This window comes from Rhinolophus ferrumequinum, chromosome 22, assembly GCF_004115265.2.
Source record: "Rhinolophus ferrumequinum isolate MPI-CBG mRhiFer1 chromosome 22, mRhiFer1_v1.p, whole genome shotgun sequence".
Classification (NCBI taxonomy): Eukaryota; Metazoa; Chordata; class Mammalia; order Chiroptera; family Rhinolophidae; genus Rhinolophus; species Rhinolophus ferrumequinum.
In genome coordinates, this window is record NC_046305.1 from 53,218,721 (window position 1) to 53,241,509 (window position 22,789).

The following is a 22,789-nucleotide window of genomic DNA, read 5'->3' on the forward strand; positions in this document are numbered from 1 at the left end:
TTGAGGTCTCAGGACTGAAGGAACCAGTCAATGACATTCTGTGCTCACCAGATCCAACCAAATATGTTAGAAACGGTGAGGAATGTTTGCAAAGGCATATAATGTGCACCAGAGTGGGAGGGGTGGGTACGGATAGCCCAGGCCCCTGCTATCTCCTTTATAATCTTCCTTTCCTTTTCCACAGGTGGGCAAAGGTTTTGGCATGGCTGACGCTGGCAACGGCTTCCCCTAGCTTTTCACAAGTGTTCCCATTAGAACAATCTCGTGTCTCTTGGTACAGGTGGTCATTTGGTCAGCCACCCTTTGGCCACCCGTGGCTAGCACAACAAACACACACTCAAAAACAACGGAGTCTGTGTGAACTTTCCTTTCTGACCTCGTTTTCCTCTCCTGTTCCAGGGACGGCGATGTTTTCTTGGCACCCGTGCATTGTGGGAGACTCTGTGCCCGATTTTCAAAGGACACGTATGGGCCGTTGTATGGGCCGTAGCTGTAATCAATTTAGCCTGGTCTCCAAAAGCAAAGAATAGCTTAAAAGAAGCTGCCCTAGGCTCCATTCTCCCTCCTCTTCCTGGGTCCAGGCAAAACTCGGCTTAACTCACGCCTGGGGACAGAATGAGTCTGAAGAGGAAGTCGCCTGGCTCACCACGCCATTTTTGGCATTTCCTCGAAACAATCTCTCATCCACCATCCTGCATTTCCAGGGTCAGGATGGAGTGAGTGCTCCATGGTCTTGCCACTACTCTAGCCGCTTGAATACACGGGGCTTCTGATTCGAAGCTAGAATGTCTTAACCAAGGGGCCATCTAGCTTATACGATTAAGATACATTTCTTTCTTTCTACTTCAAGATGTCAAGACCCCACCTTGTGGATATCTCTCTGGAAGGTGCTGGGTTCTTAACCCCTAGTTCTAACTTGAATACTGTGCAGTGGATACTCTCAACTTCAGTCTTCTTTTCTCTAAGAATCCATCCTCTGGATGTAATTAGGGAAGTAGCCAGTAAAAAAGCTTAACTTGGTCATTTCCATTAAGAAACAACCTTGTAAAGATGGGGTCAGACATGAGCGCTCTTCAGAAAGTAGTGGGCAGGGTGCTGAGATCAGACTGTGGTCCTCTCCAGAATGTGTGTAAGAGAGGAGTGGGGGAGGGAAGGGGGGGAGGAAAGGCAAGGGGAGGGGAGGGAAGGGGAGAGCAGGGGAGGGAAGGGCAGGGGAAAGGATGCAGAGAGAGACAGAGCTAGAGTAGAGACTGAGAAAGGGAACAAGTCGTGCTCCGTCCTAAACGACATGGGACAGAACAGGGAAAGACAAAAGGAAGAAGCGGAGGCATAAGGAAAAAGGATGGGCTGACGGGAGTGAGAGAGAAAGACGGGAAGGACAAGGAGCCTAAGACTTGAGTCAAAAGTTAATGGTCAACTCTGGTTCTTTAGAGGAAATAAAGGACGTGTTAAGGGAACGCCCTCCTTCTGTTGGGTTCACCTGCACGTATAATGATCACCTAGGTGCCTGTTGGGATGATGAGCCTTTTTACTTACAGACTATCAGGCTGGGGTTCCCATGTCGGCAGCCTGGGAAGACTTGTGGGACGTGGCAGTGATGAGAGCTGGTTTTAAGACACAAATTGCCAAGGACGTGGCCGACTGGGGGTGTGAGAGTGCATGGTGTCCTGGCGTGGAATCCCAGAAATGCCTGGTGGGCAGAGGGGCATGTGAGGAGAGGACAGAGTGGGACGGGAAAGGGTAGCAGCTGCTTGGATGACTTCCACGTGCTCAGACCGTGGAGATAACCCATGACTCAGGCGTTTGCCTGCAGATGTGCCAAGCCCGGAATCCCAGTTGACACCAGCTGGATAGCTGGGCCTTCTCTGTCCAAGCCCTATTTCCACGGGGGTGGGTGGGGCTCCACCTCTAATGAGGTCATATTGTCCAAGGTAGACGGTGAGCAGGAGCCGAGCAGCGAGCAGAGCAGGAGTGGCCGGCATGGGGGGGGCTGGGGGGGGACAAGCCTAACTCCTCTATAGATTTGGACCCAAATCAGAGACCCAGGCTTCTCCACACCAGTCCTCCCACTTCTTGTTCCCAAGAAACATTTTCCAGCTGGAAAAGCCTCGGGGCTGGAAAAACAAGCACCGCAAGGGGAAAAGTATGAGGTGTTCTTAACTCAAGGAGCATAAAATAAAACAAAACATAAATGAAAGTGACAAATGGAGGACGGACGCCTGGAAGATGTGCAGCAGCGGCGTCCATGTCACAACGACAATAACATCCCTTTGCTTTGAAACCAAGGTGTTTCAGGGAGAAGCTCATCTTCTGAAAGTGACATTAAGCAGATGTCTTCCTGAGCCCACTTTTCCCCTCCTCCCATAATGACTCAGTTTGTGTAGGTTTTCCTTCCTCATCACTTTCCTTTCGCGTTCAAAGAAGCATCTCTCATGAAGCCTTGGGGGAAAGCTCAGTGTGCCCAGCAGACATCCTGGAAGCTTTTGTCTCTCTGTCCCTAACGCGCAAAGGGTCCACAGAGGCAGTCCAGCTTTAGAAAAAAGGGCTCTATTGAAACAGGGCTCCCACCAAGATGTCTTGGGGGCCCCAGAGATTGATCAGATCCCTGCAGAACCAAAGAGCCTCCATCTCTGGGAGTTTCGTTGTCATTTCCAATTCTGGATACTAAATATTGACAGCTTTCTCTCTGCATTGTTAACTGTCACCATGAAATTCTTTGTGGAAAGACGCTGGACTTTGATTTATCTACTTTCGTGGGTGAAATCTCTCCAACACACCAGGTCTGTGCCAACAATGTCAAGTTATTCAGACAATTATACACCCTGCTTAATGGTTGATAATTACACCGTTACTGGGATTGCCAAGAGAAAACAATGATTAAGACTATTTACAGCCTGCACACACAAATCTTTCCTTTCCCTTCCCAAGCAGGCCTTGTCTTGGCCCACATGGTGTCCATGGTAACCAAACAGGAAGCCATACCTTTAGTTAAGGCGCTTGCAATAATAATCGGAGATCTACACAGAGCTGGGAGGCTGGGGGAGGGGAGGGAAGGATTCTCAGCGACTGGAAACCCATGAAAGGAGTGACTCAGCTGGAAAAGTCACACTTGTTAGAAAAATGTCACGGGGGGTTCCCTCACGGTGGCTGACCCCAGAGGGACACTACTCACTCTAATTTGGGTAAAAACACTGACATGAATGGAGGAAACCTCCCTGTTCCCGTCCCTAGAGAGAGAGACAAATTTGTGCCACCGGGACCCTGCAAAAGGAGAAGGTGGACGGAGGGCCTGTGTTGTATTTTTAACACGGGAGGCAGTATCGGTCCTCGTCACCCGTTTGTCCTTCCCACTTGGACCACACCTCTCTCCACCAGGAACAAACACTCCCTTCCAAGGGGTTGCTATAGACCAGGAGCAAAATAGGGTGCTGAAGTCCCCACCCCAAGGAGAAGGCAGGGAGGGGACCATGGGGTCCTGCCTGCCCCCCTCAGCTTGGTCAGAGTAGAAGCCAGGGGATGCCAGAGAGAAGGGACCAGGGAAATGAAGCGGCTATGGGGCCGCTTCTAGCAGGGGGAACAGCTCCCCGCCAGAGGGAGACTGGCTGGCATTTCAAACAAAAACAACAGAGGGTCCTCACAAGGCCCATCACCGACTGGCCGCCTGCTCTGTACCGGCCTGGTGAGCGCTGGTGCTGAGGCACGGAGCCGGGCGCCAGGAGCAGCTGTAAGACGGTAAAGCTCTGGCCTCTGGGTGGCATTTCATTCCCTTCTGGAAGAAAGACTCGTTCCCTGGTTTCCTGGTGACAGCTGGAGCTGTGCCACACGGACTCCTACTAACCGACGGGCGGTGTTTGTGCCAAGACCTTCCACTCACCCTGATTTATCCCAGCCCCGGTGCTAAGCCTTTTGTCACTGACTGCAGTTTGGGACCTGCCTGCTGCTGTGCACCTGCCCTGGACTTTAGTGGGGTAGGGGAGACAACTGTGCCCAGTCCTGACATGGCAGCCCTGGACCCCTCCCGTTCACAGGGCCACTGCCCAGGCCTCTGACCCCAGGGCCTCCTCGGCTCTGAGTGGCCCAAGTCCGGCTGCCATGTCACCGAGATCAGTCCCAGGTGGCTACCAGGCCGCAGTGGGGTGGGAGTGGGGCAGCCCCCACCCCTGGTGAGGAGTCAACCCCCTTTCCACTGCAGAAAAAAGTCCTTCCTATTTCTGAAGGAGGGCCTTTTCTCCTCTGGGAGAATGAATGAAATCCGAGAGGAGAAATGAAAGGAAGGAACTTCATGGAAGCACGACGGGGTGCAGAGAGGGCTCCCCTGGGAAGGGCTGTGGTGATCACCCATGGAGACCCAGAACAAGCCCCCAACACCCTGCCTAGCCTCACACCCTCACCACAACCCAACAATGCCCAGGCTGAGGTGGGTGCTTTCTCCTTCGAACCGTGTTCTGGGGCTATAGGAAAGGGGGGGCAAAGGCTTCCTGTCCTGGGTCTAAAGCCCAAGGCCAAGAGGCCTCGTCACCTGGCCAGGGATGGAATGGGGGAGGTCAGCCCTGCTGGTGTGTACAGCTCCTCATGCCGACAAAGCATGGTGACATCAAGTATTGCCATCCATTGTCATCGCCACCAGGAGGAGGGCAGGGCAGGCCTCCCGTCCCTGCTTTATTGTGGACAATGCTGAGGTCCAGCAGGCCAAGTGCCCTGCCCAGGGCCCCCAGTGAGGACGGAGGTGGGAACTCAGATGCCGGTTCTGGCTCCCGGTCTCCGTCCCTTTCATACACGATGGCCATGTGATGGGCAAGTGTGTGCGGGTGGGCTGGCAGGGTGACGGGCGGGAGAAAGACATCTTGAAAGCATGCAGCCCAGCTGCTGGGCACCTGGGGAGAGTCGGGGATGGAGTCCCTGTCCAGCTAATGCCAGAGCTGGGAAGGACCTGGCACTCGGGGTCCAGCACCCCAACACACAGATGTGGGCGCCAGAGTCTAGGGAGGTCCAGGGCTGGCCCAGGGCCATGGAGCCAAACCAGTGTCCCAGCCAGGACAGGGCACAGGTCTCCCGGGCCGGTTCACTGCTCTTTCCCTAGTCCCTGCCTCTGTGAGCTCCAGCTAAGCTTTAGCAGACGTGCTGCCAAGGTCTGTGGGGACCAGGGGACAGGAAGGACAATTAACTACAAGCCCTGACGCTCCCTGGGGACGAGCAAACTGAGAGGTTGGGTGGTGGTGGGTGGGAGGCGGGTCAGAACGGTGGCCAGCTTTGCCCAGCGCATTTCTGAGGGCTGTGAAGAGATCAGCAACTGCCAGGAACCAGGACCTACGCTCTCCTGGCAAAGGGAACTAAACAGTGAGAGGCCGTGGCAGATCTCACCCCTGCCTTTCTAGGTGCAGAGACACGTGCGCTGGCCTGTGACCTAGCAGCTGGCCCCACGCCCTGGCCAGGAAGGCCCCTCTGTGTCCACAAGAAAGGGCTCTGCTCCTTGCAGCAACCGGGGGGTGGGGGAGGGGAGCGGGCCGAGGCGGGTACTCACCATGATGCCGGTGAGGAGGCAGACACCTTTCCCGCAGTATGTGTGGGGCACCATGTCCCCGTAGCCAATGGAAAGGAACGTGATGGAGATCAGCCACATGGCACCCAGAAAGTTACTAGTTACGTCCTGCTGGTCATGGTACCTGCCAAGGGGAAGACACGAGTTAGTCGGTGCAACCGTCATTTCCGAGGGCAAGGGCTGTGGGCAAACCTGGGTGGGGAAAGAAACGAGACCGTTTGCTGAGGTGGAGCCAGCGGCGGCGGCGACACAGATCTCTTTAGGGGACGGAAGGTGCCACCACGCTGCCCGCCTGGCCGGCCACACGTTTGGTCCCAGAGCTAAAACACGGTGTCATGATTTGTACCACACTACAGACGTCCTTTGCGTGCGGGGAAAATAGCTTTGGGTGAAATCAGGTGGTAGTAAAAGTTAGATTCTCCCTTTCAAGCAGACAGTCTAAATGCATGTGGATGTGATTAATCTGAAATCAGAAGCTCCTATACAGGGAAAATGTTAACAAAATTAAATAAAATCACCAAATACATTTAGCAATTTCCTGAAGGTTGATGGAACCCCAAGACTGGCACCTCCTGGCATCTGGAGGGGACCTGTGGTGGCCCAACTCGCGGAGCTGTTTCCAGGGGCGCCGGCTCTTCACAGAGGGGACGTCGGTACCTGTGAGGTCTCGCGGCTGCCCCGCCCTGGGAGGAACCAGCTGGAAACGTGTGCCCACCACTCCCTCTGCCTGATGCCCCCTTTCCCCCCGATTCTTCTCCACTGTCCCTGCACCCCCAAACACCAAGGCCTGCTGTGTGCCGGGCTCTGTGCCTGGTACTGAACTACAAAGATGAAAAGGACACAGGATGCAGACATTAGCAGAAAGGTCAGTAAGTGGGTGGACGGGACACCTTGGGGACAGGAGGGAAAGGACGTGACCTTTGTCCCGAACATAGAAGGGTTAGTCAGAGGCTTAAGTTTTCCAGGCAGCCGAGGGGAAGGGTGCTGCAGGCCGTGGGAACTCCCTAGGAAAGCCCAGGGCCCGACCGAGTGGCTGCCCGGGGGGGCGGGGGCAGGGCAGGTGACGGTGTGCCCTCTCTCAGAATGTTCTCCGCCGGGTCAGCCTGAATGGCGCCCAAGGGACTCTGCATTTTATCCTGCTGGGACGTCACTCCTTGATCAAATCTCCCTGTCGGCCTCTTGGAGGCCCCCGGATGGGCACGTTTGGGGGGGGGGCCAGGGAGACCACACCATCCTGGGGATTGAACAGAAAGCCAGGCAGGAACCCCAGCGCACAGCACTGAGTTACCAAGGAGCTTATGATGTAACACACATGACACGCTGGGGTCCCCAGAAAGTGTTAGCTACGGTCCCCCATGCTGTCCCCACCGCACAGGGTCGGTGCCCAGTGGGTAATCAGAAAATGTTGCTTTTCCTCCCCCTCCCCTCATCGGGTGTGCAGGGAAGGCTGCAGGTGCAAGGGCATCTGGAGGTGGGCCTGCAAGGAGGCAGAAACTGTTAGTCAGAAAGGCGGTGGCGGCCCGAGAGGGGGGAAACCCCAAGGGCACGACATAATGGACACCATTTATTGATGCCTACTGTCCTACGGGGAGTCACACAGCACACCCTACGTGTGGCTGGCCCTTTGTGTGCAAACACTCTAATTCTCACAACATCCTGTCAAGTATTTTCAAGGCACGCAACTGGAAGCACAGAGACCGAGTGACGTGCCCGAGGACACACACGAAGTAGCCAAAGCAAAGCCCGTGCTCTTTTCGCTGTTCCACGCAGCCTCAGAGAGGGGGGCAGCCTGCCGTGTGCCCCGGTGATGAGGAGGACGAAGTTTCAGTGAAAGGAGAGCACCTGGGCTCCAGCAACTGGCAGTGAGGTGGCTCCGGAAACCAGGGGCCCGGCTTTGGAAGGTCTTGAATTCCCAAGTGAGAGGTTTGGACTTGGCCCTAGAGGGCTCGGAAGTGATTCCAGGTTCCTGGGCACGATGACAGGTGGTGAGCAGGATGTTTGAAAAGATGGAACGCAGAGGTGGGGTAGCCAGGTGACAAGCAGGTGTGCGGCCGTCATCCCCCATGTGAGGCTGGCTCGGCCGATCCCAGTAAGCGCAGCACAGGTGGGCTGTCCAGCGCCACCCTGAGTGCACCGCCAGCAAGCAGAGGGGGTGGCATTAGCCTTCCATGGTTGTCCACACCGGGCATGCGTGCTTGGACTCCAGGGCCCTCTAAAGAGCAGACATGGCCCCCCCGAAGCTCGCTGGTGGACGCCTCCCTGCCCTCCCACCTGCTTGCCCCTCCCCAGCGATGCTCCGTGGGCACCCTAAGGGCACCCTGGCTGGCTGACCCCGCCAGTTGCCTCGTTCCCCTGGGGTTGGGCCCATGTCTGCTCATCCAGTCACAGCCACATGGGGGCCACGTAGGCAGGTGGTGCCCACCACGGATCACCAAGATGGAGTGCACCCGCCCCACCCCAGCTCTGAGTTGGTCTTGGATGGGTGGCCCAGGCCTCTGCCAGGCGCTCAGGCCACCACAGTCCCCTCCGCTCCCAGCATACTCTCGGCCGAGGCTGGCGTTCAGGGCTGTGCGAGGTGTGGTAGAACTCTCTCCCTGAAGGGATGGACTTGGGAGCGTGTGAAACAGCGAGACGGCTCCACGCCACAAGCCAGCAACACGTAAGCACCAGCTGGCGTCCGAGCGGGCATCAGTGTATCAGAGTGCACGTCGCGGAAGAAGTCTTGCGTGGGGTCTGAGGACAGTGAGGGTGGGGTGGTGGGGAGGGAGGAGGTGAGCCCGCCGCCTTGGGCTGGGCGCGCCTGGCTTCAAGCCCCAGCTCCTCCTTACGTGGCTCCTTGGCTGCAGCCAAGGGACGTCACCTCTCTGTGACCCCGTTCCCTTATCTGCTGATGGGAGGATTCAGGGAAATAATCCACCAGCAACATCAGCACCGTGCTCGGCCCAGAATGAATGTCTCAGTGACCGCTGTCGTTGAGAAGGGTTATCAGTCCCAGAAACAGTCTGCAGAAACACACCGGGCTGCGGGCAGGGGGTCGATGCAGCCGCCCGGAAGCGCAGGCTGGAGAACTATTTGATAACAGGGATCAAAGGAACCGATGGGGAGCGATTGGACAAAGAAAGGACACGAGACACTTGGTATCTGAAGTGATCCCCCTAGCAGCTACATGCAAAACTGATTGAAGAGGGCAGGCCCTAGACACAGAGAACTTCTGGAAAGTTTGCAGATGTCCAAGGAGGAGCCGTGGAGAGCCTTGAATGCCGAACCAGGGTGTCTGTGTTTAGTTGGCAGTCTCTCTTCCGTGAACATTACTGGTTTTGCCGTGCACGTGGGTCTCCACAGTCCTCCTTTTCTTGCAAAGCCTGAGGCTGAAGCCGGTGATCCCTGGCTGTTCAACTGTCCTCAGGACCACGGACTGTCCTATTCCTACGTGGGCGCCAAGGCCGTGAGATTGGAGCTCAGAGTGGAATTAGGTTGACAGCAGCCAGCAACCTCTTTGGAAACTGATGTTTGATTGACGGCTTTACTTTTCTCTAAATTCCCTTTATGGTCTCTTGGGTTTCTTTTTCTTTCACCATATACAATCTTATTCGTGCTAACTATGTGTGCTGAGGAGAGGAGAAGCACATCTGGAGGGGGCCGTCCATCCGTCGTCTGTCAACCTTCAACCATCTCTCCTCCGGCGGGGGCTACGGAAGATGCCGCGAAGAATCGGACACACGCCCCACTCTCCCGGGACTGGCAGCATCGTCATGGAGATAAGACATGCCTGCAACTCGCCAAGCAGGAAGTGATGAGTGAGAGAGTGGGCTGGTGACTCAGACAGTGGGAGTGGGGAGGAGGGAGAAATGCTTTCCAAACCTATTCGCAATTTTAGAGTGGTTTACACTTGTCACAAGTTCACATACGAATTTCATGCTATTTTTTACAATTGAGAATTTTTTTCAGGGGGAAAGAGTTTCATTCTTTTCTTAAAGGGCTAAGGAGGAAAAGGTATAGTTTTTTTGGGGGGGTTATTATAGTTATTCATTTATTATTAAGGTGTGGACTACGTTTATTTTCACTTTTTAATATGATGAAATAAATGATCGATATGAAAGATTGTACGATTGGGTAAAGGTGGTGGATTAAACACACGTGCTGCTTTGGGGTCCCCCTTCTCAAATCCCTCACGACTCACAGCTTTGTCCACTGCTTTTAAAAATAAGCAGACGGCCAGGAATCCCCAGGCGGTTGACAGTCTCTAACAGTAAAGACACAAACCAAATCAGTCAATTACACAAAGAAACAGTCTCTGAAACAAATACAGACCACGCACAGAGAAGAACTCTTGGAAAAAATCCTACAATTAACGTCGTAAGAGAGATAAAACAAGATATTGGACCCATGGAGGCAAGAATGGCCATGCTAGACCAAACACCTTTCCTGGAAGCTGGGAGATAAACTGAGAGAGGCTCCCAGGGGACAGGAAAAGACAGAGAGAGAAATGAAAATAGGAGCGGAAACAGGAAATCGGTCTGCCAATTCAAATAATAATAGTTTTGGAAAGAGAGAACTGGGGGGGGAAGGAGACAGAGAATAAAGAAGAAAAAAATAAGTAATTATTTAAAAAATCATTAAAAAATATTTCCCAGAACGGAAGAATGCAAGTTTCTAGACCAAGGACCACTGTCACCAGCACCATGGATGAAAACAGATTCACAGGAAGGCAAATTATTGTGAACTTTCAGAATGCCGAGGGGAAGGAAGTGATTCTAGAATCTTCCAGAGAGAGAAAAAGAGAGGTGTCGAATATGAAGAACCAGAAATCTGAGTGACTTTGGACTTTTTCACAGGAACACGGGAAGCTATGGAAGCTAGAGGGCCATGGAATAAAGGCTTCAAAATTCTGAAGAAAAATGATCTCCAAACCAGAATTCTCAACCACCCAAAGCATGAGTTCAGTCCGAGAGTGGAATGAAGACATTTTCAGATGTGCAAGGCTCTCGAAGATTTGCCTCCTCTGCACCCTTCCCCAGGAAGCCACAGGAGGGTGGGTGTCCTGAAAACAAAGGAGTGAACCCAAAAGTAGGGAGCCTGGGGCTGGAGGAAACGAGACCCTTGGAGGAGAGAGGCCCAGGGTGAAGGCGGCACAGAGGGCTCCAGTCCAGACGAGAGCAAGTCAGAAGGCTCGGGGAGACGTAGCTCCAAGAAGAAAAAAATCGACAGAAAGCCTGAGTCTGGAAATGAATTCACGATAAATACATAGAAAACTAAGCAAATGAACGAATGTGATGATTACCCAGGATAAACAAAAAGTTCTGCAGGAAAGGAAAAGTTATTCTTTACTACAAGGCTCTACTATGAATAGAGTCAAACCAGTGCTGACTGAGTCATGTAAACACTGATTACTGATCTAACCCAAATTATAATATAATTATGAAAGGACGTTGGGGGACAGGAAGAGTTCGAGGGGCAGAAAGGGAGCTAACCCCTCGTCTTCCGGAGTCAGAAGGGAATAGATAATGCCAAAACCCAAGTAGTCAAAAGCAGTAATACAAGCATGCTATTTAGAGACGGGGAGGTAAATACTAAAATCAACTGGCAAAAGGAGTTCAACGTGGCTACCTCTGGAAAAGCGTAAATGAGAAGAACTGGTGGAGGGCAGCCACATACCACAGAATAATCGACTCGAGAGTGTATGTGTGTATAACGTCCATAACACAAACAGAAAACCAAACCTGAGAGTAAGAAACCCAACGTACACACCACGTAAAATTAAGTTACAAAGCGTGAAAATAAAAGAAGCATTCCTGAACCCACTAGCCAACCCTGCCGTTGAATCTACTTGTGTGTTCTCTCCAAAGCCCTCCCAGTTCCTGCCCCTGAGATAATCAACATCCTGAATTTCGTGCTTATCGTGACCTTGTTTTTCTACGTAGTGTTCCCACACAGGTGTGTACCCCTAAACCTTCAGCCAGCGGTACCTATGTAAGCCGCCCCTAAGTTCCTGATCCATACGAATGGCGAGATAGTAAATGTTTGTTGTTTTAAGCGACTAAGTCATGGGGCAACTTGTTATGCAGCAGTGGATAACTCATACAATAAACTTCCACAGGCGGCTATCCCGTATTTTCAGTCCCCTACTGTGTATTATCATTTGAATATCTCATAATGTATGTATTCATTCACCTACTGCTTCATTCACTTACTGGACATCTGGGTGGCTTCCACGTTTTCCCTCCACTGAACAAGACTGCTACAAACATTCTTCATCATAGCTCCTGTGTAAGAGACTCTCTAGACCAGACACCCAAGAGCAGCTCTGCTGGTTTGTAGGGTAGATACATATTTAACTCATTAGAAAATGCTGTGTTGTTTTCCAAAGTGGCGGTACCATTGGGCTTCCATCAGCAGTGGCTAAAAGTTCCTGTGGCTTCATATCCTCATCAACATGTGCCATCATCCGACTTCACTTTTTTGCCAAATCAGTGGGTAGAATCGGTATCTCACGCTCTTACTTTGCATTTCTATGATAAGAGCTTGAGTATTCCTTTATCTATTTCTTAGTCATTCATGGTTCCTCTTCCGTAAAGAATCCTTCTGATTTTTGCCCATTTTTCTATTGGTTTGTTTTTGTCTTTTTTCCCTTATTGATTCTAAGAGTTCTTTATACATCCTAGAAGAGAAGAACTTTGTCAGGTTCTGTGTTGCCGACACCTTCTTCCAGTTTGTGCCTGGTCTTTTTATTTTCTTTATAGTGTTTTATAGATTTAGTATTTTCTTTATAGAATTCCTTTAAGCATTTTTGACGAATCAAAGATTTGAATTTTAGTGTATCATCCTTTTCGCTTGTAATGAGTGACTTGCATGCTTTTTAAGGACTCCTTCCCTACCTGCAGCTATAAGACTTATTTTCAGGGTTTCTAAATGTTGCCTTTCACACTTACATCTTTAATTCACCCGGGACTGATTTTGTGTATGGTGTGAGGTAGGGATATGACTTCACGTTTTCCGTATGGATAACCAGTTATGCTAGGCCCCCTGAAGGAGTAGGCCATCCTTTTCCCCACTGACTCTCAAAGCTGCCTCTGTCATATAGATTATACGTGGAAGTGATGCTACTTCTGGCTTCTCTATTCTGCTCCTTTGGCCTGGTTGTCTAATGTTGGACTTATATGCTCGTCCTCTTTGCAGCCCGTTTCAAGTATTGTCTCAGAGCCTGCCATGTAATAGTTGCTCAGTAAATATCTGTGGAAGAAATACGGCCTGCTGGTTGCTTTTCCTGCCCCTCTGGGAAAGTGATGCTTGCTCCGGGAACACAGGGAAGCCTGTGAAGGTGACTTCAGCTGTTCTCCTCGGCACTTAAACTGCGTTGAAGTGGCTGCCAAATATCTTGGGCTTGGAGTCAGTTCTCGCCATTAATAAGGACTCAGCTTCTTGACAGTAGCTGTGACCTAACTCTTTCCCCATGAATCTTAGGGATTTGATGGCTCTCGCCATTTGTCCTGGGTCTGGTGTGTCTGTTGGGAATTTGCAGGAATCAAGCCAGGCCTTCCACAGAACTGCAGCCAAGCAGATCGCTTTGTCTTCACCTTCCAGTCACACCCCAGCTTCATGCAGTCAGAGCCCTGTTCCCACTGAGCTGTGGACGTGTGCTTGCTAAGGTCTCCAAGGAAACACGCAACAACAGGCCCCTGACTTGACCCTTGGTGGCCTTTGACCCCGTTGGTGCCTCCCTCCTCAGAACTTCCTTTGGCATCTTCAGCGGCTTGCTCTCCTCCTGGCTGCCTTCTGCTCTGACCGTCCTCTTTAGTGTGGCTATGCTCCCAGCTTCCCTGTCACGCCTCCCACTGTCCTTGCTGATCCCTTTTCACGGACCCTTCAAGACCCAGCTCAAATCTGAGCCCAAGCTTCCCAGCTACAGTGAGCTCTTTGCCTTGGACCCTCATGCTGCTCAGCACGAGTGCTCTCCACTGGCTGCCGCACACAGTCCTGTGCAGGACGCCACCAGGCTGTTTGTCGTCGTGGCTGAATGCACGGGCTCCAGGACCAGACTGCCTATGTTTGAATCCAGGTTTTGCCTCTTAGTATCTGCATGACCTTGTCCTCAGTTTTCCCACCTGTAAAAGGGGATAATATGTGCAACAACTCACCTATCATTAGGGGTCAGTAAGTTGGTATTTCTAAAATATCCGTCACACTAAAAAAAATGGCCACTGTTGTGCTCTTACCAAAATGCACATGTATAAGTCTAGCCTTGGCATAGCAGAAAGGGCGCAGGATCTGCAGCTGAAAGACTGCTTTTCATGCCCTTGAGGCTTAGTGACCTTGAACAAATCACTTCCCTGTCCCAGGGACTGTTTCCTCTCCAGGGAAGCAGGGTGTAATAATGTGGCCTGGCCTATCTCACTGAGCTGTGGCCCCTGTAAGGGGGGTGAATGCAGAAGGGCTGTGTCAGCCTTGAACGTGTGATACAGACAAAAGCCTGAGACTGCTTCTCCAAGAGCCTCCCACCTGGGCCTTCCTTCCAGTGACAAAGGCAGCCTCACGGGACAAGGAGGGAGGACAGGCTGCAGACACTGCCACGTAGGGAAAAACTAAGTCCTGCCAGCTCTCCTTTTACTCAACTTTGTCCCACATTCTGGGTTGGCCACAGCAGCTTTCCATGTGTATGATTTGCGATTTGAACCCCTTCTCTCTATCCAATCCTGTGTGCTCCACCTTCAATACATGTCCAGGATGTGACCGCTCCCCACCACCTTTGCGGCTACCCCCTGGTCCAAGCCCTGTCCTCTCACCTGGACACCCCAAGAGTCACCTAGGGATCTCCCTGCTTCTGCCTGTACAACCCCACCCACCACCCCAGTAATAGCAGCCAGAGTAGTCCTGTCAAAAAGTCAGACAGACCACGTGCCCTCTCTGTTCAAAACTTCCTGCATCCCTCAGAACAAAAGCCAAAGTCCTCATGGGGCTACAAGGGCCTAAAGAACACCCCGTCCCGCCCCCCGGGCCTCTCTGCCCCCATCTCCCACGAGCCGCCACCTCCTGACCAGCTCAGGTCCTGCCATCTGGTGTCACACAGCTCTGTCCACAGCCCAGCTGGACTCCCGTCCCAGAGTCTGGGTACCTACTGTTCCTTCTACCTGGAAGCCTCTCACCCCAGGTAATTTCAGGCCTTTGCTCAAACGTCAGCTTCTCAGGAAGGCGTTCCCTGACCACGGTTTCCAACTGCACTATGCCCCATCTTCCTTTCCTGTGACACTTTTCTCCACGTGTGTATCACTACCTGACATAATATCTACATGGCTTATTTGTGCGCTTACCGACTGCCAACCCCCATTAGAATATAAGCTTCATGAAGGAAAGGACTTTTCCTGCTTTGTTTCCTGCTGCATCTCTAGTGATCAATGAACATTCGGTGAATGCATGCATGAATGATCTCGTCTTGTCTTTATCACGAGCCAGCGGGACCAGGTCAGCAGGATAGGGGCTGTTAGTTAACCTGACTTTGTAACAAAGTGATGAGAAGCTCGAGAGAGTGACTGACTTAACAAACTTCTCACGGAGAATGAAGAAGCTGAAACACGCAATTTTTCTGACCGTCACGACCGCCGTGGCTGTGAGTAGGGCATGCAGCGGGGTGTGGCGACAGCATCTGTGTGCCTGGCAGGGACCAGCCTGTAGGACACTGCCAGTAGGACAAGGGCCCTGTGTGTGGTGCCAGGCTGAACAGGGAGCCTGAGAGGGTATTAGTGAATTGGGACATAGTCACGGAGTCCTGGGTTTGACGCCCACCCTACCTCTACCTTAGTCCAGGCTCCAAAACCACCAACTCCTAATTATCAAGTGTCCACCGCATGGGAGGGCATGTGAGTCTAGCTTCAGGGAGAAAAATCGCCATTTGTTAAGGGTATTATCAGCCTTAGTTTAGGAGGATTTCAGAAATGCTTGAGGTCTATGAAAGAGCACCACTGAAGTTCAAAGTCAGCCGAGGAATAAATGGCTTCTGGTGACTTCAGAGCCATGACTGCTCATTCCAGCCACAGGTGAATTCACGTCAAGGCAAGGGGAAAAAAACAAAGTTCCTTCTTTTCTTAAAAACAATCTCCTTTCTAAGTATCACCTTAAAATGTGAAATCGATGACTTTGAAGGCCCAGGGCTGACCGCAAGCGTCCTGGACCACGTGCCTGTGATGACGTGTGCACACAGGAAGTCACCCCTGGCCTGCTTCATTCCTATAGCTAGTGTCCTATTTTTTAAGAGCTGGCTTTGAATTTAGGAAAATAAGGACGTTTCCTTCCACCAGGTAATTCAAGGCTACAGCCCTGGATCTTTCCAAGACACGTCTAAATCTAGTCTTTTATTTCCAGCCCCACTGACTAACAGCATGGGTGCAAGGTCTCGGTTATTTTTAAAAGGGGAGAGAAAACCACCACCAAAACATGACAGCTGCAGCAAACAGGTTGCAACGTGCCGTCAGACACGGCTGGTTCTCTGTCTGGCAACACGGTTGGTGTGGCTTTTTCTCACAGAGGTGGTGGCGTGTGTGCATTGACAAATGTGGAAGAGTCAGGACATCTGGCTGGCGTCACACATCTGGGGGCAGTGTCTCCACAGGCTCGGTGGGAAGTCTAGACAAGAGTGCCAGTACGCTCTCCTCAGCGTGTTTCTCTTCTCTTGTTCAGCTACGATATTTTGTTCAACATCTCCACTTTGCACATGGGTGTGCCATGAGAGGGAAGCCAGCTGCCTTTTCTTCCCACAGTCCATTTCCTTCATAAAGGGGAACGCTGTCAGCCTCTTTGAAAGGTTATTAAATTAAAAACCAGATGGCTCCTCTGGCAAATCCTTCTGAGTCAGTTTCTCTATTTGCAATGTTTTCTTTCTTCTTATTAAAAAATATTTCCATGTTTCCTGATTTGGAAATGATTAATAAAATGCACAAAAATGGAGAAAAACAATATGTTTCGAAGAAGCACTGTTCCCATGGGAAGTGTGTCTTCCACGGTGTTTGGAGTGGTGTGGCGGAGGGGGCTGGGGGTTCAGATCCTGCCCTGTCACCGTTATGGCGTGACCTTGGTCAGGCGCTTACCTCTCTCCGTCTCAGACTTTCCTTCTCTAAAATGAAGCGTGTAAAACAGCTCTCACGGGATCGTGCTGATGGCCTGATAACAAATGTAAGACCAGGCGAAACACCTGGCATGTATTTGGGGCTTAACAGATGAATTTATTCAGTCCTCGGTTACACATGAACTCCTACTATGCGCCAGGCTTCCCGGAACTCACAGTGCAGTGAAGGAGGCCGACACCAAGCGACACAACCCCCAAGAAAAGGCCAAGTTACAGTTGAGACGAGTGTCCAGGAGGGCACGGTGCACTTAGCAGGGACCTTCTCTGAGCACATTTACCCCACTCAGGACGAGCAGGGGTGGGCTGGGGTGGGGGTCCTCTAGGTGGACGTTCTCGCTCTGGAGAAGAAGACCAGTGGGAGCGGCGGACCATAGGGGGAGAGGCAGGGCCAATAAAAACGTGCTTTCTCAAAGTCACCAGCACATGGCTTCGATGGGTGGAGCCAAGGGACCAACACCCTGACACTGTCACCGGCACCCCTGGGCCCTCAGTTCCCCTCTGCCCCCTCCTCTACTTTTCTTTCCATTGGTTCTCTGTTCTGTCTTCTCTCTCATCCTTCTTTCTCTTTCCCTCCTTTGAGACACTACCTTCGCCTCTCTTTATCTCTCCCTCTTGTTTCCCTTTCACTGGCTCACCCTCTTTTCGCCCTGTCCTGTGAGACCCAGAGCGGGAACCCATGAAGGGTTCGACAGTCCCTGTGGAGACACCAGTCTTTGCTGCAGGTTGGTTTTGCATACCTGCAAGCTTTTATTTCGCACCTACCAGTGCCCAGATACCAATGGCATAAGATGAAACCACACGAGGTCCCTGCCTGGGCAGCTCCCAGCAGAGTAGAGTCCTGGGATGTGAAGTGGGAGAGCTGCATAGAGTAGGGACACACCTCCTTGTCCCGTGGGACGCACACCACAGCACCTGCTTTTCTAGTGATCACAGGACCTTGCAGTTTCACTGCCACCGCCCAGACCTCCAAAACGGCCACAACCTCCCCTCTTCCATACCTGTCATGCATCCGTCTGACCATGTGGAACAGCTCTGGGGGGACAGCAGGTCAACTAGGCTCAACTTATCCAGACCCTGCTCATTACCTGCACCCCCGCCCCCCAATGCTCAGTTCCCCTCCACACCCGCCCCTCTTCCTCCCGCCCCTCCTATCTGTGGGCACGACCAGGACACTGGGCATTGTCCTCGAATTTCCTCCACCATCACCCACAATCAGTGAGGCAGGCCTGTCCATTTCGGCTCCTCTAGTTCTTTCACACCTGCCCGACTCCCCATCCCAGCCACACCTCCCCAGTGGAGGCAGCTCCTGCCCCTTGTACATCACTCAGCAGGGTCCCCAGCTGGTCTCTGTCTTGTGGTCATCCTGCTGTTCCCCTCCGACCCCTCCCCACACTGCAGCCAGGGAAATCTTCCCAAAACACAAGACCTTCCCCTGCTCACAACCCATCAGAGCTCCCACTGGCCTAGGGTCGGGGGAGGGCAGGGGTGCTGTCAGCCTCAGGGTGGAGACACCCTGCCATATACACACCCTCTGTCTAGGACTAACAGCCGTGGAAGCACGGACATCTGTGAGTGATCTAGTGTTTCATGTCCGCGCACGTTCAAGTCTGTCCCTATGATAACATCACGCCGCTCTCTTGTATGCTGATGTTTTCTCAGTGGCAAGGAAGGCTAGCCTGATGGAAATGACTGATAACCTGGGCACTCCCACAGCCCCAGTTGGGTGTCTGAGTACCAACTCTCCTGCATCGCCAGAATAAAAGAAACAAGTAAATAAATGGGAACTGTTGGCTTTGAGAGAGGATTGAGTCTAAACTCCTTAAGCTGCTCACAGAGGCCTGGCCCCTGCCTGCTTTGCTAACCTTGAGTGCAGCTGAGCCCCTGACAAGCAACTGCTTATTTTCTCCCCGACCCCGTGCTTCCCCCACCTCCGACCCTCTGCCTGGAGAACCCTCAGGCCCAGAGAGTCACCTCCTCCAGAAAGCCTTCCTGGATCAAGTGCCCTCTGTAGAGCTCCGTTACCCCCACGCTCCTCTCTCTCACCTCCCACCATGCGATCTATCCATCTAGTGTGTCCTTGCTCCTGGGACTTCCCTTTGCACAGCCGGGGCCAGCCCAGGTGGCCAGGCCCTTGGAAGAAGCTCAACAGAAGTGCCAAAGGACACATACACATGGGGGCTCCAAGGGGAGTGACGTTTACGCCTGGTCCCATCTCACACCCCTCTGCTTTCGCTCCTGGCTGCTGTCTTTGGTTTTCATTCAGCTCCACCCACCTGAGGCCTCAGTCTGCCACCTGTGAGCTTTTCTCTCCTGGTCGAGCCTTGTCTGACATCTGCCGTCAGTCGCAGAGCGTGATTCGGAAGCAAAGTCGTTTCACAGCTCTTAGGTTTTCACATACAGACAAAGGCAAGAACAACAGTGATTGGGATTCTTGCAAAATATTTCCTCAAAGACTTCAGAGGTGATCTCTTTCTCATCTCATTTTATTTCTGGGACCATTTCTGTGAGGCAGGCAGGACTGGACATTAGCCCTATTTGTTAAGCGTCAGCCACAGGCCACACAGGCCAAACCTGGTGTGCACTGTCTAATTTAATCCTCACAAAACAAGACTCAGTAAGGTCATTGCCCATGTTCTTGAGTTGGGAACTCAGGCTCAGCGAGATTAGGAAACCGGCACAAAATAAAACATCTCCTGCATGTGAGAGCCTGTGCGTGACCTTGGGTCTGGCTGATCCCGCAGCGCCACCTTCAACCACATTATGCTGCTGGGGAAGCAGCGGCCCACAAAGCCTGAGCGGGAGACTGCTGGGGCTTCTCCCTTTCTCCGGTATCTGATCTTGGCCTGTATTGCAGTGAGCCAGCCTCACAGGGGACTCAGCCACAGCAGGGCTGCCCCGTTCAGCAGCGTGTTCAGCAGCGTAGGTTGTGCACTGTGCAAATCCAGGAGCGCCATTCACCAGGATGTCAATGTGAATGGCGCCCCCTAGAGGGCAGTGCCACGGAGGCGGGGGCTCTGGTTGGAGCCTCAAAGGAAAGAAGGGGTGTCTTTCTCCTCTCAGTTGTGCTTTCCAAAGAGAATTAGAGGCAGGCAGCTCCCCCGGAGGGCAAATGCTGAGGCTGGCACAGAGCTGCAGTCTCACCTGGGCAGGGTCAGTGTGGGAGGGAGGTGGGGAACGCCCCGTGACCAAGAACAGAGAGAAACAGGCTGGAAGAAATATCCTGGGAAGGGGTTTCCTTGTTACTGCTTCCCAGGGCAGTGGGGCTTCCAGGGCAGGACGTGGAGCTCTGGCTGGACAGCCGGCCCTGCCGCTGGGGAGAGGGGGAGCTGGGGAGGAGTCCGGACACAGAGTGAGTGGGAAGAATTCTGACTTGGCAGAGGCAACCACCCTAATCTGGGAGACACGGCTGGTCCTGGGGGACGCTGCAGAACGCTCCCTGACCACACGCAGCCGGCACTGGAGGGCCCTTGCCTCTGACCTCTGACCTCTTTCCATAGGCCTGGGCATCCAGGGCACATACTTCCTTGGATTTGTGGGGTGGGCTTTGGCCACAGGAAGGGTGACAAAGTCTGGGGCAGGCAGGGTCTCAGGGGCTGGTCCAGGCCCGCCTGTCACACAGCCAAACCACCCAGACCTGGGTGTACATGATTAACTGGAAAGACTGGAATATACCTGAAATAATGCTAATTCTGAAGCTCAGTACCAGGCGGAGAAAAGAAGGGACGCAGCCAGCACACACTCAGCTCTCCCCACAAGGGGCTTTCTCACCCGAGGGACTTCTACGTGTCCAGAGCTGGAAGGAAAGACTCATGTACGGGGCTCAGCCAAGTGGCCCCCGCACCCCCAGTCCCTCACCTCCACAGCCCCCGAGCAGAAGGAAAGGATGCAGCTGGAGTGACAGTGCCCTCAGCGTCATACTCCCTTTTCCTGCCTCTTGAACTGAGAGATTCCTGCTGGAGGAAAAGAAGGAGCAAGACAAAGAGATGACCCATCTGGAGGTTTCTTCTCCTTTGCAGGGCCTGAAGGGAATGGTGTAAAACCCCCTTAACGTCAGCTGACCCCTCAGAGCTCTGGGCCCCCACCTGCCCAGCTGAGAAACGAGGGGCCTGGGCCACAGGCACTTTCGGCTCCTTCTAGCTCTGAGCAGCTGCCACGTTCCCGTTGCCCACAGAGGACGGAGAGCTGGTTAAGTGGGGGAGTGGGCCCCTGCGGCTCCCATCCTTGAGGGGCCACGTTTGGAAAAACACAGACTCCCAGGAGGGTTGCCCGAAACCGCCCCAATGGTGACAGGTGTGGCCAGGACTACAACAGAGGCTGTGCTGAGGGTCTCTGCCCGCAGAATGGGGTTCTCCTACAAGCATTAGCCCAGAAGCCTGGACTCCCTCAACTTCTGGGCCTTTCTGAGGGACGGAGAGATCAGCAAAGACCTGGGCAGGTTGAGTCAGCTTTGTCCCTGGGAGTCACCGAGCCTTGGGCTACCTCTAGACCGGCAAACCGTCCTCTTTGCAGATGAGGAAATGGAGGCCAGAGAGGCGCATGCGGGGCCCTCCCAAGTCCACTGTGCTCCCCGCTGAGCTGCCTCTTTCTACCCTACGAGGCACCAGTCATGCCAGCCCGGGATGGTCGGCGCCAAGAGAAGGATCCTCAACTGGGAGCTCAGATGCTCTCCAACTTGCTGTGTGACTCTGGACAAGTCACTTCCCTTCTCTGGGCGCCTTGGTTCCTTCATCTAAAAAATGTGAGGATTTGGCTAAATACACTAAAGAGCCCCGAACCAAGACTTTTGATCACAGAATTCTACCTGTGTTTCCTGAAACAGAACAGGAGAAGGTGAGCTGGTGCCTCGGCCATTATAAGAGTCAGAATGGCTACTCTGAGAGTCACCGTATAAGCCAAGTTGTCTGCCCTTCTGTCTCTCTTCTTCCCTCCTCCTCCCCACAGCCCCAGAGAGGCCCCCCGGAGGCTCCTGCATCCCAGCGTCTCCAGCCCTGGCTCCGTTTTACAGGAAGCAGCCATCACAGAAGACACTTGTTACATGTTGCCAGGCAACAAAATGCTGCCTGAAAAGTACAACCCACCTCTGACACTTCATAGGACTGGAACCAGCAGATGAGCGGAGGCTGCCCGAACAAAGGAGAAGTGTCGGGAGGGAAAACGTTGGAAAGCAAAATGAAAGAGCCCAGACAGTTGCATAATGTGCCAAAAAGCAAACAGATGGGAGAAAAAACTGACTCACTGGAATGAGGGAGATAGACAGAGAGGGGATGTGGAGAAAAGTCCTCGGGTGTCAAGTCCTCAGAAGGCCTCCTCTTTGTATTTTTTGATCAAATCTGTCATGATTAGAGTGGAGTGGGTGACGAGAAACACCACAGTCGTGATAATGCTGATGACGTGTCCTTAGCCAAACACGTGTCTGTTGGCTTCTACGGTTATCTGATGAGGGATTTTACGAAGCGCCCTCCAGCAGTGGCACAATTCTCCCCAGACATTCCAGGAAACACAATCCTTTCCTGAAACAACGATGGCTATTACCACCATTGTCATCTGTTCACCCAAATACGTGTCACTCATTGGCTTGACAGCTTAAGTGACCTGGGGCTCTAGAATTTTCAAGCACCGAGTGAATCAGGGAGAGCCAGAGCCAGCCCCGAGAATACTCAGGATGGATGACTCCCCGGCTGCCAAGGGGACCTTGGATGGGGGTGCGGGGACAGCAGGTGGAGGACCCTCCCCCTCCCGGCAGGAGCCCTGGGCTAGCATTGAGACTCTGCCTCAGTTTACCTCTCCAAGGTGCCATTCCCTCATTTCCAAACTGGGACAATTACTCCCGCCCTCTCCACTTCACAGCATGCTGGGCCACAGAGGAGAAGCCGCCCAGACTGGAAAGCGCTGACCTATAGCCTAGTGTTCTTTACTTGTTCAGAAATTATTACTAACCTCCACAAGTCTGGGCACTCCAGAAGACATCCTCTGACAGACCTACTATCTGCTGGGGGACAGGCAATTACACGGCAACCTCACACATTGGTGGGCGAGTTACCCACTGCCTTTGGCCCCAGTTTTCCCATCAGTGAAATGGAGATAATACTGCAGAAGCTTACCAGAAGATTCAGTGGGATGATGTATGCAAGAAGCAC

General features: G+C 52.7%; 1 protein-coding gene across 2 annotated transcripts in view; it reads right to left on the reverse strand.

The window, feature by feature from the left end:
- Window positions 1-22,789, reverse strand: part of KCNN3 (potassium calcium-activated channel subfamily N member 3) — a 96,315-nt gene that overhangs the window by 19,711 nt on the left and 53,815 nt on the right. For both annotated transcript variants that reach the window (XM_033092622.1, XM_033092621.1), the window contains exon 4: window positions 5,522-5,663. In XM_033092622.1, the coding sequence (XP_032948513.1) occupies window positions 5,522-5,663 (142 nt within the window). The remainder of the gene's footprint in view (window positions 1-5,521; window positions 5,664-22,789) is intronic.